Source organism: Homarus americanus, unplaced genomic scaffold (assembly GCF_018991925.1).
Source record: "Homarus americanus isolate GMGI-L3 unplaced genomic scaffold, GMGI_Hamer_2.0 scaffold59578, whole genome shotgun sequence".
NCBI lineage: Eukaryota > Metazoa > Arthropoda > Malacostraca > Decapoda > Nephropidae > Homarus > Homarus americanus.
In genome coordinates, this window is record NW_024712913.1 from 4,953,637 (window position 1) to 4,965,885 (window position 12,249).

Genomic DNA, 12,249 nt, shown 5'->3' on the forward strand with positions numbered 1-12,249 from the left:
TCGCCCGTAGATGTTGTGCCCTAGAATATCTCATCCCTAGATGTTGTACTCTAGAATATCTCGTCCCTAGATGTACAGCCAAGAATATCTCGCCCGTAGATGTTGTTCCCTAGAATATCTTATCCCTAGATGTTGTGCCCTAGAATATCTCATCCCTAGATGTTGTACTCTAGAATATCTCGTCCCTAGATGTTACAGCCAAGAATATCTCGCCCGTAGATGTTGTACCCTAGAATATCTTATCCCTAGATGTTGTGCCCTAGAATATCTCATCCCTAGATGTTGTACTCTAGAATATCTCGTCCCTAGATGTTACAGCCAAGTATATCTCGCCCGTAGATGTTGTGCCCTAGAATATCTCATCCCTAGATGTTGTACCCTAGAATCTCTTATCCCCAGATGTTGTAGCCTAGAATATCTCGCCCCTAGATGTTGTTCCCTAGAATATCTCGTCCCTAGATTTTATAGCCTAGAATATCTCGGCCCTAGATGTTGTGCCCTAGAATATGTGATCCCTAGATGTTAACGCCTAGAATATCTCACCCCTAGACGTTATAGCCTAGAATATCTCGTCCCTAGAGGTTGTAGCCTTGAATATCTCGTCCCTAGATGTTTTAGCCTAGAATATCTCGCCCCTAGAGGTTATAGCCTAGAATATCTAGCCCTAGATGTTGTGCCCTAGAATATCTCATCCCTAGATGTTGTAGCCTAGAATATCTCGTCCCTAGATGTTGTACCCTAGCATATCTCGTCCCTAGATGTTGTAGCCTAGAATATCTCGTTCCTAGATGTTATAGCCTAGAATATCTCGCCCCTAGATGTTATAGCCTAGAATATCTCGCCCCTAGATGTTGTGCCCTAGAATATCTCATCCCTAGATGTTGTAGCCTAGAATATCTCGTCCCTAGATGTTGTGCCCTAGAATATCTCATCCCTAGATGTTGTAGCCTAGAATATCTCGTCCCTAGATGTTATAGCCTACAATATCTCGCCCCTAGATATTGTGCCCTAGAATATCTCATCCCTACATGTTGTAGCCTAGAATATCTCGCCCATAGATGTTGTGCCCTAGCATATCTCGCCCCTAGATATTGTGCCCTAGAATATCTCATCCCTAGATGTTGTAGCCTAGAATATCTCGCCCCTAGATGTTGTGCCCTAGAATATCTCGTCCCTAGATGTTATAACCTAGAATATCTCGGCCCTAGATATTGTGCCGTTGAATATCTCATGCCTAGATGTTAACGTCTAGAATATCTCACCCCTAGATGTTATAGCCTAGAATATCTCGTCCCTAGAGGTTGTAGCCTAGAATATCTCGTCCCTAGATGTTATAGCCTAGAATATCTCGTCCCTAGATGTTATAGCCTAGAATATCTCGTCCCTAGATGTTGTGCCCTAGAATATCTCGTCCCTAGATGTTATAACCTAGAATATCTCGGCCCTAGATATTGTGCCCTAGAATATCTCATGCCTAGATGTTACCGTCTAGAATATCTCACCCCTAGATGTTATAGCCTAGAATATCTCGTCCCTAGATATTATAGCCTACAATATCACGCCCCTAGAGGCTATAGCCTACAATATCTCGCCCCTAAATGTTGTGCCCTAGAATATCTCATCCCTAGATGATGTAGCCTACAATATCTCGCCCCTAAATGTTGTGCCCTAGAATATCTCATCCTTAGATGATGTAGCCTAGAATATCTCGTCCCTAGAGGTTGTGCCCTAGAATATCTCATCCCTAGATGTTATAGCCTAGAATATCTCGTCCCTAGAGGTTGTAGCCTAGAATATCTCGTCCCTAGATATTATAGCCTACAATATCTCGCCCCTAGAGGCTATAGCCTACAATATCTCGCCCCTAAATGTTGTGCCCTAGAATATCTCGTCCCTAGATGATGTAGCCTAGAATATCTCGTCCCTAGATGTTGCCCCTTAGAAAATCTCGTCCCTAGATGTTGTGCCCTAGAATATCTCGTCCCTAGATGTTGTACCCTAGCATATCTCGTCCCTAGATGTTGTACCCTAGCATATCTCGTCCCTAGATGTTGTACCCTAGCATATCTCGTCCCTAGATGTTGTACCCTAGCATATCTCGTCTCTCCATGTTGTACACTAGCATATCTCGTCCACATCCAGCTAAAGTTGTGATTTTTTCTTGCGAGTTTTTACCGCTCACTGTTTCGTACTTCTATTGCGGCCGTGGTATCATTTCGTCTTCCGACACTACGTACGTTAAGATAATCTAATCACAGAACCTCTAGCACCGGCAGCGAAGCGTCTGATTACCACCGCACCAAGACACCATAATAACTGTTGATAATAAATCTTGTTGGACTGTTTCCCACGATCACACACTAATGCTGCTGACTGATGCCGCTCAGAAAACTGTTTATAAAAGTTGTATGTGATAACCAGGATATTAACAGTAAAAGTAGCATGATTTACCAGGATGTTAAGAGTAAATACACAAAACACCTCCATGTTGGTGCTATATTATGTACACTCGCCCATAAAGTAACTTTACAATGTTGTGTGAGACAATATTACACGACGGACGAAGGATTGTGACAACCTTACAGAGACAACGGGAGACGCTGTGATCATTTTGAAATTCATCGACCCCCTCCGTAAAGATACTTTTTTTCAGCTAGTATGACTTGGCACTTTGCTGGGTGTTTCTTAAGACTAATAACAACACTACTTTCCTTTAATTATACACATCTCTACTTGTGATTGGTCATTGTGAACTCCGCCCCTCACGTTACACACTATACACACCCACACCACTCCTGGGTAACTTAACAACTGGAGCATCTCGCGAACCGTGTCAAATATTTGCTAACAGGTAGTAAAGTCATTGAGAGGGTGGAATATAATTTGATTTCCAAAGGGTCTTTCTCCTACATACACACACGCAGCTACGTTAAACTCCCATTAGAGTTCAAAGTAAAAGGTGTGTGTGTATGGAAGTCATGTAGCGTGTAAATCTAATCGTAACAATGCACCACAACAACACACCTGCCAGATGCAGTAATAGAGACACACTTTGGCCATTGAACTGTGAATGAATCGTGGAATGATACCAACTCACATACGGACATTATTACAGCCTACCTAGTGAGTCACCACCAGGACAGTTTTCCAATAAAAAAAAAAACTCTAATAAATCATGGGTTCCCTTATCATAACTTATCACTCACACGCACTGATACCAGACACCAAGTATTTCCTATGACAAAATTACCCAATAAAACATCTGTATAATCTGAACTTGTGAAACACTTATATCACGTGATAACCATCTTTATGTGTGTCATTCTATCATATTCCAACACTGTGACGACAATCTAGTTAGTGTTGTAACACACACACACACACGCACACACAAACACACACCCACACACACACATACACCGACACACACACACACATACACCCACCCACACACACACACACACACATACACACACACACACATACACCCACACACACACACACACACACACTCTCTCTAACTACAATACCCATACTTGACGGTGTTAGCCTCCTGCAACACTCCCGTCACCCTCCCAACACACGTCACCCTCCCCGTCACCCTCCCAACACACGTCACCCCTCCCAACACACGTCACCCTCCCCTCCCCAACACACGCACCCTCCCAGCACGTCACCCTCCCAACACGTCACCCTCCCAACACCGTCACCCCCCCACACGTCACCCTCCCCACACACGTCACCCTCCCAACACACACGTCACCCTCCCAACACACGCCACCCTCCCAACACCTCCCAACACGTCACCCTCCCAACACACGTCACACGTCACCCTCCCTGCAACTCCCCAACACACGTCACCCTCCAACACACGTCACCCTCCCAACACACGTCACCCTCCCAACATCACCCTCTCCCAACACACCCCCTCCCAACACACGTCACCCTCCCAACACACGCGTCACCCTCCCAACACCCCTCCCAACACACGTCACCCTCCCAACACACGTCACCCTCCCAACACACGTCACCCTCCCAACACACGTCACCCTCCCAACACACGTCACCCTCCCAACACACGTCACCCTCCCAACACACGTCACCCTCCCAGCACACACACGTCACCCTCCCAACACACGTCACCTCCCAGCACACGTCACCCTCCCAACACACACGTCACCCACTCCCCAACACACGTCAACCTGCTAGAGTGATCACGTTACTTTCCCCAGGACTGGTGGCCGTGGCTGTCGTGTGCGTGACAAGGTAAGACACGGCCAGGAACAGTGCAGTGGTGGAACGTGGTGGGGAGACAGTGCAGTGGTGGAACGTGTGGGGAGACAGTGCAGTGGTGGAACGTGTGAGTGGGGAGACAGTGAGAACAGTGGTGGAACGTGGTGGGGGCGCAGTGGTGGTGGAACGTAGTGGTGGAACGTGGTGGGGAGACAGTGTAGTGTGGTGGAACGTGGTGGGGAGACAGTGTAGTGGTGGAACGTGGGTGGGAGACAGTGTAGTGGTGGAACGTGGTGGGGGAGACAGTGTAGTGGTGGAACGTGGTGGGGCAGACAGTGTAGTGGTGGAACGTGGTGGGGGACAGTGTAGTGGTGGAACGTGGTGGGGGGGCAGTGTAGTGGTGGAAGACAGTGGTGGGGAGACAGTGTAGTGGTGGAACGTGGTGGGGAGACAGTGTAGTGGTGGAACGTGGTGGGGAGACAGTGTAGTGGTGGAACGTGGTGGGGAGACAGTGTAGTGGTGGAACGTGATGAAGAGATAGCAACCTCCCCACACGACCTTCAACAAAAAAAAATATTCAACTTAACGCACCTGGGTCCTCTTAAGAGATCACCTGAAGAGTAACCCCCTTCCCAGCTTATTTACCTGATGATTAAACACCTTAACGCTACCTGGGAGTTAGGTTAGGTTATACTTGTTGGATTGGGTTGGGTTATGCTGGGTTAGGTTAGGGTAGGTCAATAATACACCCAGATTATTTACAGAAACTTTGTTGGAGGTCATTTTACTTATAGACACAAAGCGAGTATTATTTTGACCTATAAGCCTCGTCATTATCAACTTACACCCAACATAAACAACTTATTATGAGCGATTCTTACTGTAAGTTTACGTTAACAGTCACAACTAAATGTCAACAGATTTATTTACTCGTTAAATATAAAATTAGTCCAACATGTGAGCTAAATGTACTGTTAAATTATAATAGTTAAATCTAAACGAAATAAAATACCCTAAAAAAATGCCCTACGTCATAGATTCTCCCAAGCGTAGTGCAAGCATAAACAAACAGTGTCTTGTTGCTTATACTGTATAACCTGCGAAGATTATTATATATATTACTCCATCTTACACACCATCAACTGTTTCTGATTCCAGTTTTCTACATAGATCCACTACGGTGCAAAGGTCACGGTGTTTCAGCTTTTTATTTCCTACATCAACGAGGCCAAGCGGATAATAAAGATCACGGCACGAGTCAACTTACAGCCCCACAAAGGCACACGCAACTGTCTGCAGGGAGTGCCAGCTCACCCACCCACCCACAGGTCGGCTGCATCACGGTGACGCCACAGGCCGCTCCTCTTGGCTTGTGTATTGTTCTTCTCTTAACCTTATCATTTCCTTACACCATAGCAATAGTCGTAAGGGGTATTATGTATCGCTCTTGTTAATAGGTATAGGTGGTAATGAATAATATACGGTATTTAGTGTGAAACAGAACAGCTCGTCTTCATCCCTCCAGGGGAGGGTGTTTCTGGGCTCCCGGGCTGCCTAGTTCAAACACTGACTTAGTTATTGTTGCCAACACAGAGACCTTTTTACTACTGCTATTTTCCACCGTGTTTTTATTTGTTGTTTTTTCCGACCCGTATCATGAGCATCAATGATTCTCCATATCGATATTGTAAACATTAATATCTATCCTCAGTCTATACTGTACTTGTCCCCGTCCCCAGGGAGTCGACACGCCTATTCTATTTGTAATCACCGCGACACTTGCCGATGCAAGACTTCACCACTGAAATACGGTCCATGTATGACCTGTAGTAGTGACCAGACAGCCGTCCTGCATGTAGTACCAAAGTTCGCCACGCCTTTAACATTTTAGAGGGCAAAGTATCCCTTAGGTATTCTATTCTGTCTAACGCGAGACGATTTTATTCAGCCGAGGGGAGCCCGTGCCCTGCCCGCTAAAGGGTTAATGCTTTTATGGTTTTAATCAGGACACTGCCTGGGACAATACTCGGTAAAGTAGTTTGCAAGTTTGGCCAAAGAGGCAACTTTGTTTTATAAGTGAAAGTAAGTCCCATCGAACTGGCGACTCGAAGGGAAGCACAGACGCAGTAGAACTAGTAGCAGATAAATAAAGAATAATAATAAAAAAAAACTTTGTAACATAATGAAATGTGACAGCCTTGTGGAAGCTAGGGTCGTGGAAGACCTCAACAAGATAACTATGTTAACTTAACCTCTGTGTCAGACTTGAGCCTAAGTTTTGGGGGAAAAAACTGAAGCCGAGAACTCCTCGTAGGCCGGGAAGTGGCTGAGGGCCTCCTGGGCAACCACAGACAAACGAGTCTATAGATTACCTGTGATGCATTGTGAACCATTGTGAGCGTGTAAACTTACTTCAAGACAGGTAATGTTTGTTACGGGATTTTTTATATATCACAGATATGACCCTGTTGAACATTAAAATCTTGAAAATCTTCGACACTTCGATAAATCTTCAGGTCTGTTAGATACCTATTACCCTTGTTCCAGTGTGTCCTTCATCACATCAAAACTAATATAGATATTTGATGTTAAAAATATAGAAAGTACATCAATACTAAACTAGATCTAATTAACCTATCTATCTATGATAAAGATATCTATAAATATCACTTTACTGAAAGTCGTCTTCAGGTAAGAGAATCCTTAAACAGTGTGTGACAAGAAGCTCTTTAACGCCGCACACACATTTACAGGATACTCACTCACTCACTCAATAGCCCATAGAAATACACTGCTGAGCCTCCTCCCCTTCCTACCAGCATGTACTGTACAGTCACTCAAAAAAAAATATCCATACAAAATATGACACAAAGGATGGAGGATTTTGGCAACCCAACCGAGACAACAGGAGTCAGTGTTCATTCTGAAATTCATCGATCACCCCAAGTAGAGATAGTTTTTTGAGTGAGTTTATACACTACTCCCTACCCCTACCACTGACAACCATACGACCCGCCACTGGTAATGTTGAGCTTGACGGCAGAACAGTCGGCCCCTCTGCGTGTTGACGGCTAGCCAGAGATTGGAATGCAAACAATGTGTGTTACTGAATTTTGGATGAAACTTCTACAAGTAAGGTTATGTATATATCGCAGCCTAGTGTGTATACTTATATGTTATAGGATCTGTAACCCACGAACATACTCGGCATACCACTGTCTGAACCCACGAACATACTCAGCATATCAGTCTGATTCCACGAAAATACTCAGCATATCACTGTCTGAACCCACAAACATACTCAGTATACCACTGTGAGTGTGTGTTTGTGTAAGTCTTTGTGTGTGTGACATCCTTAACAACTCATATCATTGTATCATGGCTGGATGATCGTCATACTCGATTCCGAGTGACAGCAAAGTAGTAGTAGTAGTAGTAGTAGTAGTAAAATAACTAAGGACGGCCAAAGACATCTAGGCGCAGTAATTGGCACTACGGACTTCAAGACCCAGTACGTAGGGGGAAAAGTGAATGAGTGGGTTAGCGAAATCCATGCTCTATCGGAGATTGCTAACACAGAGCCACATGCGGCCTTTGCAGCATTCACACATGGAGTCAAGCATCGTTGGAACTACCTGATGCGTACCATCCCTGAGATCCGACCTCTCCTCCACCCTTTGGAAGAAGCAATCAGTGTCAAGTTCATTCCCAAACTAGTGAAACACCACGACTTAACCCTAGCAGAAAGAACACTTCTTGCACTTCCACCAAGACTGGGAGGGATGGGACTAACTAATCCAGAGGAGATTGCTGACTCTGAACATCAAAATTCACTTAAGCTCACGGCAGCCCTCACTGACCACATAATAGCCCAGAATGCAACAGGGGAAGTGGACACCAGCGAAGTTAATAAGATCCGTAGGTCCATTACAACAGATCGGCAGCACTGCCAAAATGACATGTTGCAGCAACTATTGCTGCTGGTTCCAGAAAATTTGACAAAAAAAGTAGCTATAGCGCAGGAGGTGGGCGCCTCGAACTGGCTAACTACGTTACCGATAAGGGCAAATGGTTTCAGCCTTAACAAACAAGAATTTACAGATGCCATTGCTCTAAGGTACGGTTGGCCAGTAGATGGTTTGCCCTCCCAATGCGTGTGTGGCTATTCCTATGATGGCGATCACGCCATGGTTTGCAAGAAGGGGGGCTTCATATGCATGAGGCATGACGAGGTAAGGGATCTCACAGCAAATATGTTGAAGGAAATCTGCCGGGACGTCATGGTAGAATCGACCCTCCTTCCACTGGATGGCGAGATCTTCCAACACAGGACTTCAAACACATCTAACGAAGCCCGTGTGGACGTCAGTGCTCGAGGATTCTGGACGCGGGGACAGCGAGCTTTCTTCGACATCAGGATTTTTGATCCCATGGCCGTTTGTCACCGTAACCTAGCTCTCGATGCTGCGCATAGGAGGAACGAGAACGACAAGAGAAGGGCATATGGGGAGAGAATTCAAAATGTTGATCAAGGCAGCTTCACTCCTCTAGTGTTCACAACCGCTGGTGGGATGGGCCCAAGTGCAAGATGTTTCTACGCCAGACTCGCGGAGCTGATCTCCGAACAGAAGCAGCAGCCCAGAAGTTATGTCACAGCCTGGATGAGATGTCGACTGTCCTTCTCTCTCCTTCGGTCGGCTTTGCTCTGCCTCAGGGGAACGAGAGCTTCTGCCCCTACTCCGACAACTGCTGCAGATATCGACTATGAGGCTACAGTCACTGAATGCCGCATGGATCTGCGGCTCAACTAATTTAACACAGATAGGATAGTTTCTTATGTATTAGGATATTTAATATTAAGGTAAATAAATGGTGGCGAAGGTGTGGCTATTGGGGGAGGCTGGAGGCCACGTTTAAAAAAAAAAAAGTAGTAGTAGTAGTAGTAGTAGTAGTAGTGTGTGTGTGTGTTTTAACGCAGCTTAAACTTTCTTTGTTACATCACTTCCGGGTCCATAATACCTGAGATATGTGTAACTTAACCTAAACCTTATTTAACACTGTCGGTCAACACATCAGCCTCTTTCTCTCCATATAAGATGGTCTTCATACCGGCTAGTGAGTATACATACTGTGCTGTGCTAGAGCGACACATAACACGGTGCCAGACCATCCACGGCGTAATATCGAATTCCTTCCTCTGCGTCACAGTTAGCTACAACATTTGACTTCTCCCTCTGTGGTATGCTAGCACAGCTAGGCCTCCTTATGTTTACACCCCGTCCATCAGCTCTCATCTTACTTATATCTAGTCCTTGTGAAGTGGAAGTACTACATCATACACAATGCAATTGACGGTAACGCGTGCATCTCTCGCTACTATGATAATGGTTGACGTCCTTGTAAGGGTGCTATCCTGTGTGACTCACTACCAAATATAGCAGGTTTCTCAAGCTCCAGTTCCTTCCCGTACTGACACTGGATAAGCCAACTGCGCGAACGGCTACTAAGCTGATAAATAAAGAAAATTATTATAAATAAATAAAACAAAAACACTGATCACTAATTCTAGGTACACAAGAAGACGGTGTGGTCGACAATGCTCTTCACCGCCGTCACTTCCCAAACTGTAAATTCACGAACACATTGCCAGTTGAGTCAACTGTATTGCCTAAAAAAAAAACATATACACATATATACAGCTCTTAAATATCCTGAACACAAGTCTTTCTCTGACAGGTTTGCACAACTGCTGCATCTTATGGTCATGAATGTACAATATTTTATCAGTTTTCAACAGGTGCTCTATTTCACAGATTATATCATTTGCTATAATAATGTTAGTGTATAATTCTAGTCTTCTTTAACTTGGATTTGGTAAGTCTAAGTTCATCCAGAGCACATGGAGATAAACACCTCAGTTTTCCACCTTAATATAACCAACCTAAAGGTAACCAGCGTAACATAACCTAACCTAAACTTAACGTAACGTAGCGTGACGTAACCTAACGTAACGTAACGTAACCTAACCTCCTCAGGTATTGTGAGAATGTTGACTCATCAGGTGAAATAAACTGAGGTGACTAATCTTCACGAGATCTCTCCAATCTCATTATTTCGACGGATATATTTTTGGTCACTAAAATACAATTCAAATATTTTCAGTCTGCAAAAACTCTTAACATCCTCATCTTTCCTTTACCGGGAGTGTAGGGCTACAGTGTGTGGGGCTACAGTGTGTGGGGCTACGTACTCTAGTTGTCATAACAACACACACAACAGCCGCCCACATACCCACACATTAAAGGTAGCAGCGGCATGGGTGGGGGGGGGATGGTCTGTGCCACCTCACCCTTCACTCCACACCTCCAGTATCCAACATACATTCCTAAATATCTTCATCACCGTTGATTTATTAAAGGCATCATAATAATTAACAAACATACGGACATATATATAAAGGAAATGAATGAAGGAAATAAAAGGGGCGGGTTAAACCTGACCTTAACCACCATACAGGGCTGACAACTAACTATATAAAGGTCGGTAAACTCAAACTGGTCTTAAAAATAACACCCAGGAAGGCTGATGAAAGCCACGGAATGAAAACTAACCGAGAGAATTAAGTTAGAAGATGAAGAACCTTTGGGAAAGTGTATTATATTCTGTAATGAAAAACAACACTGACCTCCCTGCCGCCCCCCCCCCCCCACATATACAACCAGTGGGTATTACTACTTACTAATTATGGATGCGAGTCATTTCATGCAATACTGAGATCACCTGACGCTCTCAGCTTATTTCACCTTAAACACTAACGCTAACCTAACCTAACCTAACCTAACCTAACCTAACCTATATGGTTGTCATGCGTTAGGTAGGATGGTTGTTATGAACTAGGGTGGTTGTCATGCGCTAGGGTGGTTGTCATGAACTAGGGTGGTTGTCATGCGCTAGGGTGGTTGTCATGAATTAGGGTGGTTGTCATGTGCTAGGGTGGTTGTCATGAGCTAGGGTGGTTGTCATGTGCTAGGGTGGTTGGCATGAGCTAGGGTGGTTGTCATGCGCTAGGGTGGTTGTCATGTGCTAGGGTGGTTGTCATGTGCTAGGGTGGTTGTCATGTGCTAGGGTGGTTGTCATGAGCTAGGGTGGTTGTCATGCGCAAGGGTGGTTGTCATGCGCTAGGGTGGTTCTCATGCTCTATAGTCACTAGTGCAAAGGTGGTTGCCATCTGCTACGATGCTTGTCATGCGCATGGTGACTCATAGTGGTTGTGACGCGTCAGTAGGGTGGTCGTGTTATTTTGAGCAGGTGCTGTATACGATAAGCCGCCGGGTGAACTAATAGCCAGACATATAAGCTAACATGGTGCTATGTTCGGTGGCTCCTGCAGGCTTATTTAATGTCTAACCATCGACAGGTATAGGGAGAAGAGAGTTAGTAACGTGCACAATAATGACTTCTGTGGTTACCTGGTCTATCTTGTTGCGTATATCAGCCAACAGTTCTCCCTGTAGAGTGAGTAGAAGAATAAAACAGATCAGTCAAAAGTTACTGAAACTCACCTCAAAGTGTTTACCCTCACACTACTATTAAAAACATTCTGAAACAGTGAGAACGGAGACAGTCTAAGATTTACATCATTATCGTTTTGTTATGACTTGAACTCAATATTTTGTTACCGCGGTGAATACTACTTCTTAATAAACACCTTTTGGGGCTATCTCTTTATGTAAATGATACTGTGTAGGTCTGATTAGGTGACCACTGCCCTTATACATCTATTGTGTGGTAATTATTGTTGTATTAATCACCTCTCACTCTCTCTTCTGTGGTCACGAGCCCCCTAAAGTGACACACACACACACGGCGGTTAAGAAAAATTTCCTTCCTCCCTCACAGGTGACAGCCAGGAGGAAGACACCAGTGCGTGTGTGTGTCTGTAGTGACATGCTTGGTTGTCGGCACGTGACACACCAACATAATCCTTGACACACAGCGATTGGACACGTTCTTTTA

At 44.8% G+C, this 12,249-nt stretch overlaps 1 protein-coding gene across 5 annotated transcripts in view; it reads right to left on the reverse strand.

The window, feature by feature from the left end:
* The window catches only part of LOC121864688 (galactose-3-O-sulfotransferase 4-like), a 62,359-nt gene that overhangs the window by 21,232 nt on the left and 28,878 nt on the right, over positions 1-12,249 (reverse strand). For 4 of the 5 annotated variants that reach the window (XM_042363864.1, XM_042363857.1, XM_042363876.1 and 1 more), the window contains one exon: positions 11,703-11,741. The exons of the other annotated variant lie outside the window; for it this stretch is intronic. In XM_042363864.1, the coding sequence (XP_042219798.1) occupies positions 11,703-11,741 (39 nt within the window). The remainder of the gene's footprint in view (positions 1-11,702; positions 11,742-12,249) is intronic. 5 annotated transcript variants of the gene reach the window in all.